The 21,273-nt window shown below is 34.8% G+C and overlaps 3 protein-coding genes, 1 long non-coding RNA gene and 2 other non-coding genes across 6 annotated transcripts; 2 read left to right on the top strand and 4 right to left on the bottom strand.

Moving 5' to 3' along the window:
• Positions 1-1,230: 1,230 nt before the first annotated feature.
• Positions 1,231-3,298, bottom strand: LOC103855265. The gene is made up of 2 exons (XR_004455702.1): positions 1,939-3,298; positions 1,231-1,529 (listed from the first exon to the last, which is right to left on the bottom strand). It is a non-coding gene; the product is annotated as an uncharacterized LOC103855265 (long non-coding RNA).
• Positions 3,299-5,775: 2,477 nt separating this feature from the next.
• Positions 5,776-8,732, top strand: LOC103855264 (flotillin-like protein 3). Its single transcript, XM_009132232.3, has 3 exons — positions 5,776-6,794; positions 7,184-7,749; positions 7,976-8,732. Exons 1-3 carry the CDS (start codon positions 6,431-6,433, stop codon positions 8,453-8,455), a joined length of 1,410 nt encoding a protein of 469 aa, XP_009130480.1. The 5' UTR covers positions 5,776-6,430; the 3' UTR covers positions 8,456-8,732.
• Positions 8,733-11,201: 2,469 nt separating this feature from the next.
• On the bottom strand, positions 11,202-11,397 carry LOC117132346. The gene has a single exon (XR_004455896.1). It is a non-coding gene; the product is annotated as a U2 spliceosomal RNA (small nuclear RNA).
• A 507-nt stretch (positions 11,398-11,904) lies between these two features.
• On the bottom strand, positions 11,905-11,985 carry TRNAL-AAG. Its single transcript has one exon. It is a non-coding gene; the product is annotated as a tRNA-Leu (tRNA).
• A 192-nt stretch (positions 11,986-12,177) lies between these two features.
• On the bottom strand, positions 12,178-14,165 carry LOC103855263. The gene is made up of 3 exons (XM_009132231.3): positions 13,918-14,165; positions 13,422-13,706; positions 12,178-12,493 (listed from the first exon to the last, which is right to left on the bottom strand). The coding sequence occupies exons 1-3, from the start codon at positions 13,933-13,935 to the stop codon at positions 12,446-12,448; spliced, it is 351 nt and encodes a 116-aa protein (XP_009130479.1). The 5' UTR covers positions 13,936-14,165; the 3' UTR covers positions 12,178-12,445.
• A 1,307-nt stretch (positions 14,166-15,472) lies between these two features.
• LOC103855262 (ABC transporter F family member 5) lies at positions 15,473-18,762 on the top strand. The gene is made up of 5 exons (XM_009132230.3): positions 15,473-16,415; positions 17,106-17,447; positions 17,521-17,841; positions 17,922-18,308; positions 18,391-18,762. The coding sequence occupies exons 1-5, from the start codon at positions 15,603-15,605 to the stop codon at positions 18,589-18,591; spliced, it is 2,064 nt and encodes a 687-aa protein (XP_009130478.1). The 5' UTR covers positions 15,473-15,602; the 3' UTR covers positions 18,592-18,762.
• Positions 18,763-21,273: the final 2,511 nt, after the last annotated feature.

Here is a 21,273-nt window from a genome sequence, read left to right as displayed (position 1 = left end):
GAGAGAGCATCCTACCTGGCTACATGTGACCTCTGTATTTAATATTCTCATGTTCACACATTGTGAATTTGTGTTATGGTCATCGTCATATTTTTTTTTTTTGTAACACAAACTTTCATTCAAACTTCTAAAAGCCCCTGAGGGTGGAGTTCATTACATTGGTTTCAAATAACAAGGCTTGCTTTGCCAAAGCATCAGCCTCTTTGTTTTTTCCTCGAGGAATCCATTTGAACTGGATCAGCTCAAACTCTGGAATTAAACTAATAATATCAGACACAATGCCATAGATAGCTGGAGTCGGTTTCTCTGAAGTGATAGCTTTGACAAGCTGTACCGAGTCTGTTTCACATCGAAGTCGTTGGATCCCCAACTCCTTGCACTTGAACACTGCTTCGCGAAGGGCTAGAGCTTCTGCTACCATTGGAGAGGCTACAAAATGGCAATGGGCTCCAAAAGATGATTTATCTGCATTCTTTTTAATCGACCAGCCAAGCCCTGCAATGCCTAAATTCACATTCCTAAGGTCATCGTCATATTTATATAGTACATATTACTTATACTAAAATGTTGGATTAAGAAAACTCCTTCAACTTTAGAACAAGATTAGTAATACGTATAATGGTAGATTAATATTGAGTTTTGTAGGTTTTTTCAGTCACAAGATTAAACCAGTAGACAAGTAAGTGATACGCGGTCCTTCTCTTTGGTCGTTCCACTAAGTTTATCAGAAAAAAATACACTCCATCATTTTATAGTTTAAAATTAAAATGTCTTTATTCATTTTGTCGTTTTGCTTTAATAAAATGTAGTGTTGCAGATATGTATAAAACTAAAAACCATAAAGATAACGTAGTTGATTTACACGCATAGACTTATCGACCAATAATTAATGTGGGTTAGGACGAGCTGTTGACGCTTATTCTAATCCAGTAATTCGGTACGTCTAAAGTTTAACATTGATTAGGGACATATAGTTTGATGGTATTGGTTATGAAACTTATGGTTGGTCGGACATTTTTTATTTTGCCGAACTCAATTATCATGCCAAATTTTAATTATAAAAACAAAATCACATCAACTACTATAATTTCATGTACAACACTTACATGCCAACGATGAAGAAACAATTAATTCTTCCATTTAAAAAAAAAATGTATTAAGAGATTTCTTTCAGCTCGTACATTATTTGGGAATACAATGAAGTTTTATGTTGTTTTCAGATTGATGAACTAGCATAAGTACTTAATATCATTAAACACAAATACAAATAACAATGATGTTACGTTGTACTTCGTAAATAACACTGAGAGCACCGTAAATAGAACACATTAGAATGCAAATAAAATGAGCTAAAGATCGTATTTATGATGTTGGCCAGACCGGCCCGAGCTTTTCTGTTCCTTCTTCTTTGTCTTTGCTTTCAACTTTGTGCCTCTACTCGTCGCAATGGTTTTACTCTCCCTACTGGTTATAATGACGTTTTCTTCCATCACAACATCTTCCTCCTCCTCTTCTTCTTCCTGCTGTAACTGCAAATTTATTATTCAAAATGTTAGTTGGCTGAAAGTAACCTTCATAACACGATCAAATTTCTCATCCAACTTAACTTGATGTTTTAATAAAAATAGTTTTAACAGTATATCATAACTTTTATTTACTTTTAGAAAATATAAATAGCTGAATAAATAACTGAAAACAAAATAATAAAATACTTATAAGCGCCATTAAATTGTTAAATATACTTCCAAAACATTTGATCAAAACATCATTCTTAATTTTAAACAGAATTTTCTCAAAATGAAATTTTAAACAGAATTTTTTAGTTAACACTCATGCACGACCAATTTAGCATACACACAACACCAATAAAATAAGAATCCCATATTAATCCCTAATAATCACTTGAATAATCGATAAATATTGTTAAAGAAAGCTTACCGGCTGGGTTGAAGTCACCGGAGACGACTCCGTTTTCGTAGATGGGGATTCATGATGAAGAAGACCAAGGCACTTAAAGATAGCTTTAAGGGTTTGGTCGAGGAACTTAAATGGTATCCACCAATAAGTTTCTTCTTCACTTAGTCGCTCATATTTTTCCATTGAGATTAGATCTGAGCTAAAACTTTTACTAGTAGGAATAACTCTGTTGAGAGGAGTGACAACTATTTATTAAATGCGAGTGATTGAGCAGAGAGATCACAGAGACAACTTTGCGTTTTATAGTGGGTTAACTCGGTATTTGGTGTGGGTCTTTAAAATAGTATACATTTCTTAAATCATGTCTTTGGGATATAATTAAGAAAGTAATTGAAAACCCCATATAAAATAGATTTATTTGTTATTAAGCATGTGGTTTTAGCCTTTAGGTGAGTTGATGACTCTACAGTCTACTAATAATTTAATATATCGGAATAAGCCTTGCAAACAAAAACGAGCCGAGTATGTTGTGTGTCTTGCATCTTGTGGTTGTTACTTGTGAGTTGCGGGCTATTATATAAAGCTGACAATTTGGAGACTGGCGAAGTTGTGTTGTGTCATGTGATGCTTGATCTAAGTATTCTCTGCTTGAAATATTCTGCACTATTTAAGTAGACATTAATAATTGCAGTTACATATAGTTTAGTTATGTTAATCAGATCCGTCAGGCGTCAAAAGTAACTTTTCCAGTCTCTCTTATCTCTCTGGATTTATAGCATTTCCATCATTTAGAAATTTATAAAAAGATATAGTATATTATTGATAAAATTAAAAATATCAATTGCACCAATCTATAAAAAGTGTCTTTATTGATTCAGTCGTGATCATATGAAAGTGATCAAACAGTTTCCCACCGACTTTCAATTTGACTTGCATCCATCTTACTAAGATTATTTTCGTATTTCAGTTAACTGTATTTGTTTTATTTAGGTGAAGTTAATCATCTCTAAATGTTATACTCTTTTTAAAAGTTATTGCGATTGGTCCTGTATTTTCCAGATATGGATATGACTAGTAGTAATCAATTTACAAATTCAGTATATTTTTATTAAAATTTAATCAGAAACTAATGCTTAATGTAGTTGTGGAATATAACTTATTCAGATTTGTCATATATTCTTTACACGATAAAAGATGACCGGTCCTTCTCGGATGCTTCTCATCTACGAACCCCTACAAAAATATTGAATTTTTCAGTAAATATTCTATATATTGTAGTCTATGATATTTAGTGTTATTTTAAAATTTCTAAACAAATTCTACATTTGTATTAATGTATATTAAACTATCTTTCATGGTACATGAGCATCGTTTTAATTTTTGTCAATTAATTCAGTAAAACTTCATAATACTCCCTAAATTGGTGGATTAACCACTATAAAATCGCTATTTTCTAGAGAAACAGAAAAAATAAAAGTTCCAAACCTCTTTGACCTTCATCATCTGTTAGTGAAAGATACAACTATGCATTAAAAATAATATTTTTACATTTTTGAATTTTTCTCAAAATCTATATGTTAACCCCTATGAAAATATTGAATGTTTCGGTAAATGTTCTATATATTGAAGCCTATGATTTTTAGTTTTGTTTAAAATTTTCAAAACACATTCTACATTTGTATTAATGTATATCAAACTCTCTTTCATGGTACATGAGCATCGATTCAATTTTTTGTCAATTAATTTAGTAGAACTTCATAATACTCCCTAAATTGGTTGACTAACCATTATAAAATCGTTATTTTTTAAAGAAACATAGACAACAAAAGTTTCAAACCTCTTTAACCTTCATCACATGTTAGTGCATGATGCAACTATGCATTAAAACAATATTTTTATATTTTTGAATTTTTCTCAAAATCTATGTGTTCTTACGAAATTATTAAATTTTTCGGTAAATGCTCTATATACTGAAGCATATGATCTTTAGTGTTGGTTTAAAACTTCTAAACACATTTTTATATTTGTATTAATGTATATTAAACTCTCTTTCATGGTACATGGAAATGTTTTTAATTTTTTATCAATTAATTTAGTAAAACTTCATAAGACTCCCTCAATTGGTGGACTAACCACTATGAAATTTCTATTTTCTACGGAAACGGAGACAACAAAAGTTTCAAACCTCTTTGGCCTTCATAATATGTTAGTGAAAGATGCAACTATGCATTAAAACAGTATTTTCATATTTTTGAATTTTTCTTAAAATCTATGTGTTAATCCCCCTACGAAAATATTATTTTTTCGGTAAATTGTCTATATATTGAAGCCTATGATCTTTAGTGTTGTTTTATAAATTTTAAACACATTCTACATTTGTATTAATTTATATTAAACTCTATTTCATGGTACATGGGCATCGCTTTAATTATTTTGTCAATTAATTTAGTAAAACTTCATAATACTCCCTAAATTGGTGGACTAACCACTATAAAATCGCTATTTTCTAGAGAAATGGAGACAACAAAAGTTCCAAACCTCTTTTAACTTCATCGTATGTTAGTGAAGGATACAACTATGTATTAAAACAGTATTTTCATTTTTTGAATTTTTCTCAAAATCTATGTGTTAACTAACCCTTACGAAAATATTAAATTTTTCGGTAAATTTTCTATATACTGAAGCCTATGATCTTTAGTGTTGTTTTAAAATTTCTAAACACATTCTACATTTGTATTAATGTATATTAAACTCTCTTTCATGGTACATGAGCATCGTTTTAATTTTTTATCAATTAATTTAGTAAAACTTCATAATACTTCCTAAATTGGTGGACTAAGCAATATAAAATCGTTATTCTCTAGAAAATGGAGACAACAAAAGTTCCAAACCTCTTTCATCTTCATCATATGTTATGAAGAATGCAACTATTCATTAAAACAGTATTTTATATTTTTGATTTTTTCTCAAAATCTATGTGTTAACAACCCCTATGAAAATATTTATTTTTTCGCTAAATGCTCTATATAATGAAGGCTATGATCTTTAGTGTTGTTTTAAAACTTCTAAACACATTCTACATTTGTATTAATGTATATTAAACTCTCTTTCATGGTACATGAGAATCGTTTTATTTTTTTGTCATTTAATTTAGTAAAACTTCATAATACTCCCTAAATTGGCTGACTAACCACTATAAAATTGCTATTTTCTAGAAAAACAGAGACAACAAAAGTTCTAAACCTCTTTTACTGTCATCATATGTTAGTGAATGATGCAATTATGCATTAAAACAGTATTTTCACTTTTTTGAATTTTTTTACAAAATCTATGTGTTAACCCCCTACGAAAATATTAAATTTTTCGATAAATGCTCTATATACTGAAGCCTATGATCTTTAGTGTTGTTTTTAAATTTCTAAACACATTCTACATTTGTATTGGTGTATATTGAACTCTATTTCATGGTACATGAGAAGCGTTTAAATTTTTTTGTCAATTAATTTAGTAAAACTTCATTATACTCTCTAATTGGTGGACTAACCACTATAAAATCGCTATTCTCTAGAAAAATAGAGACAACAAAGGTTCCAAACCTCTTTTACCATCATCATATGTTAGTGTAGGATGCAACTATGCATTAAAATATTATTTTTATATTTTTGAATTTTTCTCAAATTCTATGTGTTAACCCTACGAAGATATTGAGTTTTTCAGTAAATGTTCTATATACTGAAGCCTATGATCTTTAGTGTTATTTTAAAATTTATAAATAAATTCTACGTTTGTATTAATGTTTAATAAATTCTCTTTCATGGTAAATGAACATCGTTTTAATTTTTTGTCAATTAATTTAGTAAAACTACATAATATTCCCTAAATTGGTGGATTAACCACTATAAAATCGATACTTTCTAGAGAAACGGAGACAACAAAAGTTTCAAAATTCTTTGACATTCATCATATGTTAGTGAAAGATGCAACTATGCTTTAAAACAATATTTTTATATTTTTGATTTTTTTTTTTCAAAATCTATGTGTTATATACCTCCACTATAATATATCTTACATATTACTTAATTTTATACAGATAAATGAAAGATCAGCATTAAACCCCATTACAAATATATCATATAAAACATAGTTGCTAATTAATATCCAAAGTAAATGTATGTATATATTAACATGATTTTTTTGCCATCGTCAACTAAATAAAATTAAAGCAATTTCGAAGTAGTAGGTACCAATTGAAAATCGAATAATACTCTTTATATAAATATACCATTAATTTGGTATAGAAGAATTGATTTAGTAGACGTTGACAATTGTTTTTTGAAAAATCGTGCAGATCACCAAATCGAACAGGCAAGATTCTCATAAAGGAAGTTGAAAATTATATTTGTTAATTTTCCTCTGATTTTCCTAAATACGCGTTTTGAGGAGTTATATAAGTCAAAGCGTACATCTCAAGAAACAAAAAAAAAAGACCCAACGTTCCAAAGAGAAGAAAAGAATGGGTTACAAAGTTGCTAGAGCATCGGAGTATCTTGCCATCACCGGTGGTGGTATCCAAGACATCAAGCTTGCCAAGAAGTCTTGGGTGTTTCCATGGCAATCCTGCACCGTCTTCGACGTTTCTCCGGTCAACTACACGTTCGAGGTCCAGGCCATGAGTTCCGAGAAGCTCCCTTTTGTCATCCCCGCCGTTTTCACCATCGGTCCTCGCGTCGATGACCCTCACGCTCTCTTGTTGTACGCCATGCTTATGTCTCAGCATGATAAGCACTCGAACCACGTCAACGAGCTTGTTCAGGGTGTTATTGAAGGAGAGACTCGTGTTCTTGTTGCCTCCATGACCATGGAAGAAGTCTTCAAAGGTAATATACTCCTCCCTTTTTCAGAAATTTAAATGTTTATAAAAAAACTTTGTTTCAAAAACAGTTTTAAACTTTAAATAAAAAACTGTTTTCAAAAATACATGGTTCATGTTTCTAGAAGGTTTTTCTTTATTCTTTAATAATGATAAATTTGAAGTTTTAATTTACTTATTAAAACACTTTTGGTGAGCAATTATAGGAAATTAGTAATCACAAAACTATATTTATTATCAAAATTCAATATATTTTTAATATGCGTAAAAACATAAAATCATATATCTTAGAAATAGTGAGAGTAAATACTAGTGTTTGAGCTTGTTAGATTAGATACGTACTAGGTTTTTTTCCGGTAACACTTTTATCACAATCAAATTTTTGATTAATTGTAGGAACAAAGGAGTTCAAGAAGGAAGTATTTGAGAAGGTCCAACTTGAGCTAAACCAGTTTGGTCTTGTTATCTACAACGCCAATGTTAAGCAGCTCGTTGACGTGCCTGGACATGAGTACTTCTCTTACTTGGGTCAGAAGACACAGATGGAAGCAGCTAACCAAGCCAAGATCGATGTAGCAGAAGCAAAGATGAAAGGAGAAGTCGGTGCCAAAGAACGTACCGGACTCACCATCCAGAATGCAGCAAAGATTGACGCTGAGTCAAAGATCATCTCCACTCAGAGGCTAGGAGAAGGGACAAAGGAAGAGATCAAGGTGAAGAGTGAGGTCCAAGTGTTTCAGAATGAGAAGGCAGCTCTTGTTGCTCAGGCTGATGCAGCACTTGCGATTCAAAAGGCTGCTTTGACCAAAAGCTCTCGTGTGGCTGAGGTTGAAGCTGCCAAGGCAGTTGCTATGAGGGAAGCTGAGCTTCAAACTCAAGTTGAGAAAATGAATGCTTTGACTCGGACAGAGAAGCTCAAAGCTGAGTTCCTTAGCAAAGCCACTGTTGAATATGAGACTAAGGTAATGCATCAATTCAAAGTCTCAGATAACATAAACATTTTTAGGTTAATTTTAATTCTAAAAATCCACAATCTTAGAGGTCATGTGACATATGTATAATAAATCTCTAAAATTTAGAGTTTAAGGAGAATGTTTTATCCGGCTATGTCCAAAACCGACCCTAGACCTTTGCTTTAATTTTCTCTCCTCTCAGATCATGACATTTTTATTGTTGTTATTATGACAGGTGCAAGAAGCAAACTGGGAGCTATACGACAAGCAAAAGAAAGCAGAAGCTGTTTTGTACGAGAAGCAGAAGCAAGCCGAGGCGACTAAAGCTGCAGCTGATGCAGCCTTCTATGCTAAACAGAAAGAGGCAGAGGGACTTGTCTCCATGGCCAATGCTCAAGGGACTTATATCAAGACTCTTCTTGGTGCAGTTGACAACAACTACTCAGCAATGAGAGACTTCTTGATGATCAACAATGGGATTTATCAAGATATCGCCAAGACCAATGCTATGGCCATCAGGGACTTACAGCCTAAGATAAGCGTGTGGAACCAAGGTGGTGCTGGTGTTGATCAGGGGATGAGTAGTGGTGGTATGAAGGATATTGCTGGACTCTACAAGATGTTGCCACCTGTTCTTGATACGGTTTATGAGCAGACCGGGATGCAGCCACCGGCTTGGATTGGTACACTACGTGGTGCTGAGTCCAGACAGTAACTTCAGGGTCAACAGCATACCGGTTGAGAGTTTCAAGAGTGTTTTCATTTTTATTTTATTTTATGCTTTTGGATGATATCTTTTATGGTTGTGAACTTGGAAGTCAAGTCAGCGTTTGTAGATAACCTCAATTTCATCTCACAATTGCAAGCCGTGACTGACAAATATGGTTTTTAATTGTTTCTTTTTCTGTTGCTCAAAAAAAAAATTTGTTTCTTTTTCTTTGACTATCGAAAATTTGACTTTAATCAAAGTGCTTATTGTTGACAAAAAAAAATCAAAGTGCTTATTATTTTATTTATATGTAGTATCAATTATTGAAGTTGTATATATTGAATATTGGCTAGTGGATAAAACTGCGATGGTAGGTACAATAGAATTATTCTTTTTTAAGCTTGACTATGTTACGCAATGGAGTTGACAAAAAAACACGTTACATGATGGCAGACACATTTTACTTAAATATAGTTTTGTAACATTATTTTATATAGTACATACAAGTTTATTCGTTGCAAATTGTGATAAATTACATCATTAATTTCAAAACACAAAATAATGAATTCTATCAATCATAAATTACATGTCATCACATTACATCAATTATTGAACTATCATTGAAAAATGATGAAAGTATAAATCTTTTTTTTATGCATGACTATATGTAAAAATCAACCCAAAATGTTATAGATGGTTGTAATGGATTAGTGACAAAATTATTTATTTATCTGAATAATAAAAAATGATAATTATTTAGAATATTTAAAATTAAATTTAAATAAAATATCAATCATCATATTAAACTGGTTCTAAATTCGTATAATGAGTTTTCTTAGAAAAAAAATGACTAAAAAAAAGAAGAAGCCAATATACCTACCATGCAATGTTGGGGTTTCAAGGATATAGGATTCGATCTGGTCGGCCTATCATGTGAAACTGATTGTGATGGCTGTGCATTGTGGGAATACATTGTTGATTTCTCTGGACGAGCTTGTGGATGAAGGATGAGCTCCCACTACCAATGTGCTACTCTTCGTCTGTATGATTTAAGCATTGTGCGTTCTGTTGTTTTTGTTTGGTGTTATGCTGAACTCCAACATCTTATATTGTCCAGTGATGCTGATTGTGTGAACTATCAAACTGTTAACAAGTTGAAGAGTCCCTTGATAGCTAAGGTACACACAATCTGGCTTGCAAACCATCTCACTCCCATGTAGATCTGCTAAATTCAGATAATGCGATTATGGTTGTCTTTTTTGTCGTCGGGAGTTAAAGATTATAGTAAATGAAGACAATGCTTTGTTGTCTAGCACAGCTCACTACTGTTGTTTTAAAACTAAGTTGCGTAGCGTAATCTCTCTCTATATTTTATACTTCTGGTGAAAATATTTATCCACTTCGTTGATTATAACCACTGATCTGGCTTGAGAAGTTAAGTTTGATCACTGACCTTTTCTCAGGCAGCAAAGAGGCTTTTTAGTGGTAACGGTGAACTGAAGAGCAAACTGCAAGATTTCCCTCTTGACCCCTCTATCATGTGAGAAATATACAACTTAAAACAATTAGCTGTCTGCTGGCTTAATCTGGATAAAAAAGTTCTAACTGAGGATGTTATATTCACTATGCATAGGTTGGCTGGAAGATGCTGCTTTGGGAAGATCAAAATCATAGCTGAAGATTTGGTAAGCTCATTTAACACAATCATACAAACACTCAGTACTTACTTATAGTTAACTTATCAGACACGTGCATCTAGTTGAAATGAACGTGCTGCTTGCTGGTAATGCATATGTAGCTTGACTGCATGAGATATTCACACCTTGCCATAACGTTGTGAACATTTTAATTTTTGAATGTGAATGATAATGTTGAGCCGGTATTAATTCTTGATGCTAACAATACCGGTGTAGATTGATATACATACTGGCATGTGAGTAATTGCTAATGGACGCTACACTTTGTCTTAAGATGTAGTTGAACTGAGGAAATCAATTGGAGCACCTGGAATGGCGGTCCCCCAGTTTGATAAAATAGCTTGGCTTCCTAATCTTCTTCACTGTTTTTGATTTTCTCTCAACCTACTTGAGATTCTTTCTCTAATTTCAGCTGGAAGAAATGTATATATCCTTGTTATTGTTAACTAGATTCGAGGGTGGTGGGACAATCTGGACCAAGAAGAAAAATATAAGGTCATTTCACTGATGATTTTTCAGTTTATGATTTTGTAAGATAATCACAGTAGCGATTCCATCGTGTTACATGCAATGAAATACCTTTCAATAGCTGAAGAAGAAGATATCTCATGGTCACTTATCCAAAGCTGCGATTCTCTTCAATTGCTCAGACCTCATTCATACCGAAGCAAGACATCCTCGGACTTGGAAGTTGTGCCATGATGAACACTCCAACCACTGAGGTTAGCCAACTTTTTTTTTATCTTAATCAAAAAGCTAGAATGAAATTTGAAAAATGGACATTGCTGCTTTATCACATAGTCCATGTGTGTTGGCAGTTATTAGATTGTTGCTTTCTAAGTGCTAACAATGTGGACATTACGCAAAAGGTGGGAAACTGGGGATGGAGGATTCCGAGTTCAACGAGCTTTGATCATCTTCAAGCTAACCGACCCATAATTATTTCCTTTTATATAAACATAGCCAAACCCTTAGGAAACCATGGGCTAACTGTATTTAATGGTATTAAGCTTTGTTTATTAGAGTAATCACTTAAAAATTGGACGTGTTGATTGATGGGTTGAGCCGGGCCCTTGCAATAGTGCAACGCATGGGCGACTCACAAAAGCCCAAATAGCAAGCTATCTTAGAGGGCTTTCACCCTAAAAAAATAGAGTTAATATCGTGTGGGCCGATGACCCACATATCAGATATTAAACTGATAAGAACAGATACTACACTTGATCTTAGCCAAAAGGCCGAGAAAGGTATGAATTGGGAGTTAGACAAGGCCTCTTATTTATACTCATCAGGATATGACCACCTTCCTTCTAGCTAAGCGATATGGGACAAAAACATAACATAGTTGTTTACTTTGCAACCGCCTATAGGCTATTCCGGACCTTTTACTTATTTCGTTTCTGTTTGCATTGATTACAGATATAAGTAAAACCCAGAAGAAACTTTGAGCTTGGCTTTTAAAATCGAAGTTCAATGAGATCTATGTGCACTGAGGAGGGTCATAGGTGATGGGTTTTAGAATGCAAGCTCTGGGAATCTGATAAGCAATAACACTGTCTCATCCTGTGCGTTTCTTTCATCATGATGCGATGTTCAAAGCAAACGTGGTTCTAGTCTGTAAATCTTCAAAACATGTAATCTATGTCTTCCACTTTGATTGATGACTTTAATCAGTAAGTAGCACGGGGAGAGGTTTAGACCCACGGCTTTACGTGGAATCAGTCACAATATCTGTTTTCATTAGAAAAAAAAAGATAGTGTTGACAGTGGGATTTGAACCCACGCCCTTTCGGACCAGAACCTTAATCTGGCGCCTTAGACCAACTCGGCCATATCAACTTTGGTGTTAGCTTGAAGTCGAAAATAATTTAAAAACAAAAATGAATCTATATTAGTACTACAATACTACTCAACAGGAGTTTAGTATACATCTATTGAATCTATCCCTGGATCTTTCAGGTATCTGTTGAGTTTAAGATTTGACGAGGATGGTTGTGTTAAACTAAGTGCGACTGTTAAATGGCACACACATTCAGTAAACACGACTTATCTTTTTATATAAATGCATCGTAGTATGTATCACAATATTGAAAAGTTACCAATCTCTAAAGAAAGAAAGCTACATTAGTTAGAGAATTGTAAGATAACAGTAAACAGCACATAAACTTGATTAACGCTGCTGCTTTCGCAGGAATGTATGTAAAAAGGTGTCACTCCCATTTCTCATTTCTTACTTCATTATTATAAATAAGTGAAACACATCTCCTCATTGTCTCTGACTCACTGTTACGAAATAGCGTCAAGCTTTAACGCAGCAGTTGAAGCAGCTGAAGATTCCTCTCCTCGTCTGTTCCAAAGTCACATATACATGATATTTACACGTAAGATTAAGAGTGTCGTATCCCCAAAAAGGAACTATATATCTATGTCAGTTCACATGGTAGGTACAAGAAATAAAAGCCACATCTTTCTCATAAAGGGTTATGCTTTACTTTGATTGAAAGAAACTATCCATCACAGCAACTATATTACTTTGATTTAAATTAACTCTCACCTTATTATCATTCTGGATGAATAAAAAATATAATCCTTACCCATATTGTATTCCTTTGATGTGATTCTCTAACAATATAAACTCAATCATACCCAATACAACTCCATATCTAATAAAACCTCAAAATCTAATTTATGAAGTTTGGTGTGGTATTAATATAATGTGTAATAAATAGCATCAAGCAACTGACTATACCAAACACTGAAGGACCACAGTTACCAAATTGCTAGAACTAGCCATTTCATAATCTAACCAACCAAAGAAGTCAAGGCCCACATCAAATGAATACACATAGCTAGAGTCCACAAACACAATCATCCATTTCATAGACAAAAACTCAGTCAGAACCTAACAAAAAATGTGAAGTTTTATAGAAAAAGGTAAACCAGAACAAACAATGTGTGACTCAAAATCTAACCATACAAAGCTACAAAGTTAGATTTCCCAACCTAACCAAATTAAAACACCCTACCTACCGGTTTCAAGACAATCAATATCATCCAGATCATATACATTCACATCAAGAAAAATGAAAGTTAAAATTGAAAATTAAAGTTAGAGCACATGATCAACTAACAAGAACAAACAATGCATAACCAAAATAAAGTGCTACAAAGTTAGATCCTATAACATAACAATGGGGCAAAGTTAATCTAAAACACACAATCAATCATTCAACTCAAGATAGCAACATAACTTAAAAAGAAGCAAGTGATCTTACAGATGGAGGATGTCGCTGGTGGTGAGGGAACTCATTGTTTGTTATGTTGTTGTCACTGTGGACAGTTGTGAGCTTAGTCTTAGTTTTATCAACCGAAGTAGGTTGATTGTGAAATGGGTTAATGAAGTCTTGTTCATTGCCAAGACTGGCTCGAGAAGGATCTCTCTTGTGTTGTTTCCTCATCTCTCTGATCTTTGAGAAATCCATTGAGTAATCAGGAACGGGCCCTCCTTTCTGATCCCAGTCTCCAAACTGTGGTACTGATAGCCATGGCGAGTTCTTGTTCTGTCAATAAAAAATCTCCACATATTCAAAAACTTTGGTTTTGAGGTAAACAAAAGAAAACCTCCTAAGATCAATTGAGATTGTGATATTTAAGACACGCAAAACATGGTTTAACTCAACAAATATTCATTATATCGATCTATCAGAGACTAGTTCAAAAACATAAGAGTTTAGACAAGAAAAGAGAAGATGGGGTTTGAGAGATTTAAACCTCCTTTTGATCTTCCATATGATCAAAGCTGTAGAGAGAAGAGAGCCTTTCTTGTTATTTTAAAGAAGATGATATTTGGAGCAAGAAAGATGGTAAATAAAGAGAAATATATAAATCTGATAAAGGAAGGTATGCAAACCTTTAATACAGCAAAATCACAGCGCGATTGAGTGGTAACGACTACAATGTTACACCAACATATCAAATATTTTCTTTCTGTACTTTCTTGTCGAAAAAGGTAAGCTTAAATTATCATAAGGCCATTCACTGGGACACGCACAAATTTACTTGGTCTATATTAGATTGGAAGGCTGGCAAAATAATTATCAAATCTAATCTGATATTTAAAAATATATATTAAGCAAATTAGTATCAAAACTCGATTTTTGGTGTTTCGTATTTTTTTTTCTCTTCCTAGAGAACTAGTGATTTACACATACTCCACTACTTGAAAAAAAAAATCTGATCACATGACAGAAAAGAAAAGCCACAAGTACAAAAATCAAACATTAGCCGACTATTTATCAATCTGTGTCCATTCAATAACTACAAAAGTCTTGAACTAGTTTATAAATTAAGGACTTTGTTTGGTCAGATATAATCATGGAGGCGATTAACATAACTTAGTGTTTGATGTTGAATGTTGTCAGCTGATTGCATGATATATAAATATATAGATGTCGAATATTTTTAATTGATCGCATCATATCCTTTATCTCAAAATAGTAAAATTATTCAAACTTTCTAACGTTCTGGAAATTATATAGTAATACTAATACCCTTTGAAGACAAGAAACATTGGTGGCTTAATGGCATCCACATAGCAGCTTACGTTGTTTGGTGCTGCAGTTGGACAAGTGGCAGATCATGAGAAGTGTGAATTGTTCAAAGGAGTGATGTGAACCACAAAGAGGAAACTTCACCGGATTACGCAATACGCAGTGTTATCTTCAACCATCTTCTCTCACAACCACATACAATATTTTTCTTGTTATTTCTTTGTTGTTGTTGTGACTTTTGTATTATTGACATACTTTTGTTATCTTCTATTGAATTTATATCGATGATAATGATGTATATTTAAAATTTACTAAGAAATACTAATTTCATTCTAAAATAGAATTTAGAATAAAAAAGCTCAAACCCAACTCTATTTTATACTTTATAATAGAGTAAAATATACATTTATTATATTTATTGAGTAATTCATTTTTTGTGTATTTATCACTCTCACCATAAAATAGAATACTATTGAAGTGTAATTTAAATCTGTTATACAGTTAATATTTTAGAGTAGAAAATAGAATTATTCTATTTAAAAAAAAATAATGAGATAGTCTTAGGATGCTAAATCTTTTTAATTATAGGTTTTGCTATATATTTTCTATTAGTTTTTTTGACAACATTAATTTTATATTTATGATAATGATATGTATATTTGGAATATATAGAAAGAAAAAGGAACAAAAGAAATACGCAAACCAAAAACAAACCACACAAAATAAATCTAATTAAACGAATACAATAAAATAAAATATCTCTTGGCTCACACAGAACCATTTAGATAGAAGAAACCTCTTTATCAAACCACACTCTCTCTCTCTCGCTCGCCCAGAGAGTTTCTTCCTCTGCTCCATCTCGATTCAGTAGAGCAAGATTCTCTCCCGAGATCCAAACTTTCAATCATGGGTTTATCCACGAACCTCCACACCATCAACCTCCGCTCCACTCTCTTCCCCGGCGGCCTCCGCCCATCTCCAAACTTCATCAAAGTCTCCTCCTTTCCAACCCCTAGGCGCGAAACCTCCGCCACAATCAGATCATCCCAACTCTCCACAATCGCCCCCGTAAAAGAGCAACAAAACGACGTCGAATCACTCTTCTCCACCCCAACGTCCCAACAAGACTCCGACCGCAAACGAAACAACGGAAAAAACTCCTCCTCCGGCGTCTCCTCCGGCGTCAAGCTCGAGAACATAAGCAAAACCTACAAAGGCCTCACCGTCCTCAAAGACGTCTCCTGGGAGGTGAAGCGCGGCGAGAAAGTAGGCTTAGTCGGCGTCAACGGCGCGGGCAAAACGACGCAGCTTCGAATCATAACGGGCCAAGAAGAGCCAGACTCGGGCCACGTGATCAAGGCCCGGCCCAACATGAAAGTGGCCTTTTTGAGCCAGGAGTTCGAGGTGTCGATGAGCAGGACGGTTAAGGAGGAGTTCATGAGCGCCTTCAAGGAGGAGATGGAGGTTGCTGATAAGCTCGAGAGAGTTCAGAAGGCTATTGAGGGTTCGGTTGATGATTTGGAGCTCATGGGGAGGTTGCTTGATGAGTTTGATTTGCTGCAGAGGAGGGCTCAGGCTGTGAGTTTGGATAGTGTTGATGCGAAGATTAGTAGGCTGATGCCGGAGCTGGGGTTTGCGGCGGAGGATGCTGATAGGCTTGTGGCTTCGTTTAGTGGTGGGTGGCAGATGAGGATGTCGCTTGGGAAGATTCTGCTTCAGGTATGAGCATACATAATAGTCACACAGTGGAAGAAGGTTTATGTTTACGAGCTTGGGTAGATTGTGTGTAGGCCTGGGGCATTTTGGGTATTCGTTCGGTTCTAGAGATATAGGATCCGTTCGAATTTTGGTTCAGTTATTTCGGTTTTCGGTTGTAACAAAGTTGGGAACCGGTTAATATCCAGAATTTAGTTTCTGGTTCCGGTTTTTCGGTTTAAAAATAAGAAATTTTGGATTTTAAGAATTAAATTTCAGTTTCTTTCGGGTTTTCGGGAAAAAAAATTTCGGAGTAAATATTTGATTGAATTCAGACTCCCAACTGGAAGCTAATGTGCATTTTGGGTATCGGTTCGGTCTATTTTGGTTTTGTATCTGTTCGGTGCATTTTGGGTATCGGTTCGGTCTATTTTGGTTTTGTTTTCTTCGGTATGGATATTTAGGAAACTTGGTTTCAGTTTGGTTATTTTGGTTTTTGGTTCGGATTGGGTGACAAAGTTGGGAACCGGTTAATATCCTAAATTTGGTTTCGGTTCCTGTTTTTCGGCTAATTCGGCTTTAAAATCAGAAATTCACATTATTCGGATTAATAAATATCAGATTTGTAGATTAAATATTCATGTATGAAATGAATGACTGAATTCAAACTCTCAACTAGAAGCTAATGCATATTGTGTGTGTTTCTATGAGTAGGATCCTGATTTGCTGCTACTCGATGAACCTACAAACCATTTGGATCTCGACACCATCGAATGGCTCGAAGGCTATTTGCAAAAGCAAGAGGTTCCCATGGTCATCATCTCACACGACAGAGCCTTCCTCGACCAGCTCTGCACCAAAATCGTCGAAACCGAGATGGGTGTCTCCAGGACATTCGAAGGCAACTACTCGCAGTACGTCATCTCCAAAGCAGAGTGGATCGAAACTCAGAACGCAGCTTGGGAGAAGCAGCAGAAAGAGATCGAATCAACTAAGGACTTAATCGCTAGGCTCGGTGCTGGTGCAAACTCTGGCCGTGCTTCCACTGCAGAAAAGGTTAGCAAGCAAAGCTGATCATTGCCGTGATTAGCAAGTTTGTGCTTATGTTTCCCTCTTTTTTTGGTGATAGAAACTAGAGAAGCTGCAAGAGCAGGAGCTTATAGAGAAGCCTTTCCAGAGGAAGCAGATGAAGATCAGGTTTCCGGAGCGTGGGACTAGTGGGAGATCTGTAGTCACGGTTAAGAACGTTGATTTTGGTTTTGAGGATAAGATGCTGTTCAAGAAGGCGAATCTAGCGATAGAGAGAGGAGAGAAGATTGCTATCATTGGCCCCAACGGGTGTGGCAAAAGCACGTTGCTGAAGCTTATAATGGGTTTAGAGAAGCCAACCAAAGGTGAAGTTATACTTGGAGAGCACAATGTATTACCAAACTACTTTGAACAGAACCAGGTTTGTTTTCACTTAAACAAATAAAGATTAGGTTTGTTAGTTTCTTTCTTGACATGGTTTTGTTTTTTTTTTTTGGTTAGGCTGAGGTTCTTGATTTGGATAAGACAGTTCTTGAAACGGTTTGTGAAGCTGCGGAAGACTGGAGAAGTGATGATGTAAAAGGTCTTCTAGGACGGTGCAACTTCAAAGCAGACATGCTTGATCGGAAAGTCTCTCTTTTGAGCGGTGGCGAGAAAGCGCGTCTTGCTTTCTGCAAATTCATGGTGACGCCTTCGAATGTGCTTGTTTTGGATGAACCGACCAATCACTTGGACATTCCTTCTAAAGAGATGCTCGAGGAAGCGATAAACGAGTACCAAGGCACAGTTATTGCAGTCTCACACGACCGGTACTTCATCAAACAGATTGTTAACAGAGTGATAGAAGTTGAAGATGGTTGTTTGGAAGATTACGCCGGAGACTACAATGTAAGAAAGAGTCCCCCACATCTCTTACTTTTGTTTGAATGTTGTCTTATTGAATGTGTGGATATTCTCTCTGTTGGGGCAGTATTACTTGGAGAAGAACCTGGAAGCTAGAGCAAAGGCGGTGGAGAGAGAAGCGGAGCTAGAAGAGAAAGCACCGAAAGTGAAGGCGAAGTCAAAGATGTCAAAAGCAGAGAAAGAAGCGAGGAAGAAGCAGAAGATGCAGGCGTTTCAACAGGCGAAACAGAAGTCAAAGGCCAGCAAGAACTCCAAGAGATGGAACTGAAACACTGAAAGGAGTCTGAGAGAGATATATATTCTTATAAGAAACAGTCTTCTTTACATGTTTATTTTGTGGATTCAGTTTGTATAGTTAGTTATACTTTTTTTCAGTTTAAGGAACGATTAAGAAACTTAACTGTCTCAGATTTTGGATTAGAGGACTGATCACTACACATTATCCGGAAGGAAGAACTCTGCCAAACCGAAAAAGCTGAATTAGTCTTTTTATGTAATGTTTAAACTTATTAAACCGTCTTTTAATGTAATGTTTTAACTTTTAACTAATTAAAAGGCAGAGAGATACGCAGGAACCTTTCAAACCTAACAGTGTGTGTTTGTTCTGCTTCTCTTGATGCTAGAAACATGGCACCACTAGCAGGTGGTGTTGTTGTAGGAAGTAGTTCACAAAACAGCCGAGAAATTAAGTTACCAAACAAACCTCACATGATGAAATGTAATATTAGCGCCATACGTACGTTGATACTTTTCAAGCCCGATAAGCCTAATATTAATGGGCTTTATTCTATTTTCTGCATGTTTAAGACTTTTTATACATCATGTTTTTAATTCGTTACTTTTAAAATTGACTCATACACTTTTCTGAAATTCCCAAAAAAAATTCATTGTTTCGTTCATACTTCCAATAATTATTTAATTTCATACTACCCACTGTAGGTAGCTGCAATAAGAAATTCAATGGATACAATGAATTTAAATGTATAGTTAAACAAATTTACTATAAGTTTCTTTTGTGAAATCAAATATGAATGACAATGTCCTAATTGTTTTGTGAAGTAATATACATAAGCATATGTCTTCAAATTGTTTTAATTTTTAACACATGTACTACTCAAATGACGTATCAATTTCAAACTTATTTAACCATCACTCCTATTCCCACTACCAGCAAAGTGAAATGTTTATCTACATGGCTCATTCGTGTTTCATTCAACAACTTTTCGATTATGAACTCATCCCTTCTGCTAAAACAATATCCATTTGACTTAGCTTATTGGGCTAAGGTCATCTATTGAAAGATACATATTTTGTTCTAGCTTTTTTTTTTCACGATTTCCTCTTATTTTCTGCACAAAATTTGCATATGCTTTTCTTATGAATTATTTATTTTTCATTTACATATAACCCTTAAAGAAACCTCAAAATTAAACATTTTAATTATGTAAAATTAAATTAATATATATACCATATTACTTAAGATTTTATTTTTTCAAAACTTATTAACATATTACAAATTATAAAAATGCATGATCTCCAACGAAAATCATGTTATTGGTTCATACGCAATTTATTTCAATCATTGCTTGTCGGACCCAAATAGTTAATCGGACTTTAGCAACTAGACAATGATAAGTGTAAGAAGGTTTGAGACATGCAGACGAGAGCGATTAAAACTGCAACCATCTTCATGAATTTGGCAGCCGCTTGCCTTCTGATTGTCCTTGGCATAATCATTATGTCTATGTCGTTCAGAACACAGAACATGTTCATGTTGTGTTGGTGGGTTTCTAATAGTGGTTGCAGATTTGGGTCTCTCCTACTTCTATGTAGCTCCCGTCAGAAAGACATTCAAGATAGTAGGATTTGATCTCACAGGTACAGCTGCCACAGCAGCACACCCATCCGGTTTAGGACGGTGACTTTACCACCTAGACAATGACTTTAGCTCACAAAACTCGGTGTTGTGACATGGATGTCAGAGTGTGTAGTCAAAGCTATCCAATCTCTCTCCTTTTGCTCTCTTATGAGCTTTCTTAGCTATGAGTGTAACATCAGGTGTTCCAGGCATTTTAGCTGCACTTGGTTTAGCTTACAACACCATTCTTATTGAACTCACCAGAAGTTGGTATTGAAACCATTTTGCAACTAGAGAATCAGACAATCTTATAAACAAAATTTGATGAGGCCATGAGAGGGTGGTTTGTTAAAAGATAAACTATGGCGATAGAAATAGAGAAGTGAGGAACATGATTTGAATGTCTAACTTAACAATAATAACTCTTAAGTAAGTTAGCTCCACAAGCATCACTCTCTTATGTTAGTATGTGTCGTTCAGACATGATGATGATTCGTTTGTACTTAAGCATGTAAACGGAGAAACGTCAAACAGAAAAATAAACTCAATCTCCTTTGTTGTCCGGTGAAAACTGGGAATTAACAATAACATGATAGGACAACGATGGAGAGTTACACTCTCCATCCCCTCTCAACCACCGCCGCTTCTTCACCACTCTCTTATCTCTCTCCGCCGTTCATCTTCAAGATTATTATCACTTGCTCACCCTTCGATCTCTCTCTACACCTCATCCTCAACCGTCCGATCACTCTCCATCTCCTCTCCTCGAGTCACTCTAAGCGCCACCGCCCCGTCCTCGCCGGAGAAACAGAGCAATCCTCAAAAGAATAGAAAAACTATTCACTAGTTCTCTTTATGGCTGAGGACAAAAGATCTTTCTTCTTTTCTGACATACTACAAAGTTTGAACTCTTAGTTCGCAGTTTCTTCTGACTCAAGGAATCAACCCATGGTACATTATTTCAATTCTTTCTCATGAAAAAGATGTGCCGTAGAGAATAAGATCAACCAACAGACTTTCTTTCTCTCTTTTCCTCTAATAACAACAGAGAAGAGAGAAGAGAACCTAAACTCCCCAAACAAGAAAAACCAC

The sequence above is a fragment of the Brassica rapa genome, chromosome A02 (assembly GCF_000309985.2).
Source record: "Brassica rapa cultivar Chiifu-401-42 chromosome A02, CAAS_Brap_v3.01, whole genome shotgun sequence".
Taxonomy (NCBI): domain Eukaryota; kingdom Viridiplantae; phylum Streptophyta; class Magnoliopsida; order Brassicales; family Brassicaceae; genus Brassica; species Brassica rapa.
This window is presented reverse-complemented; position numbering and strand designations above follow the sequence as displayed.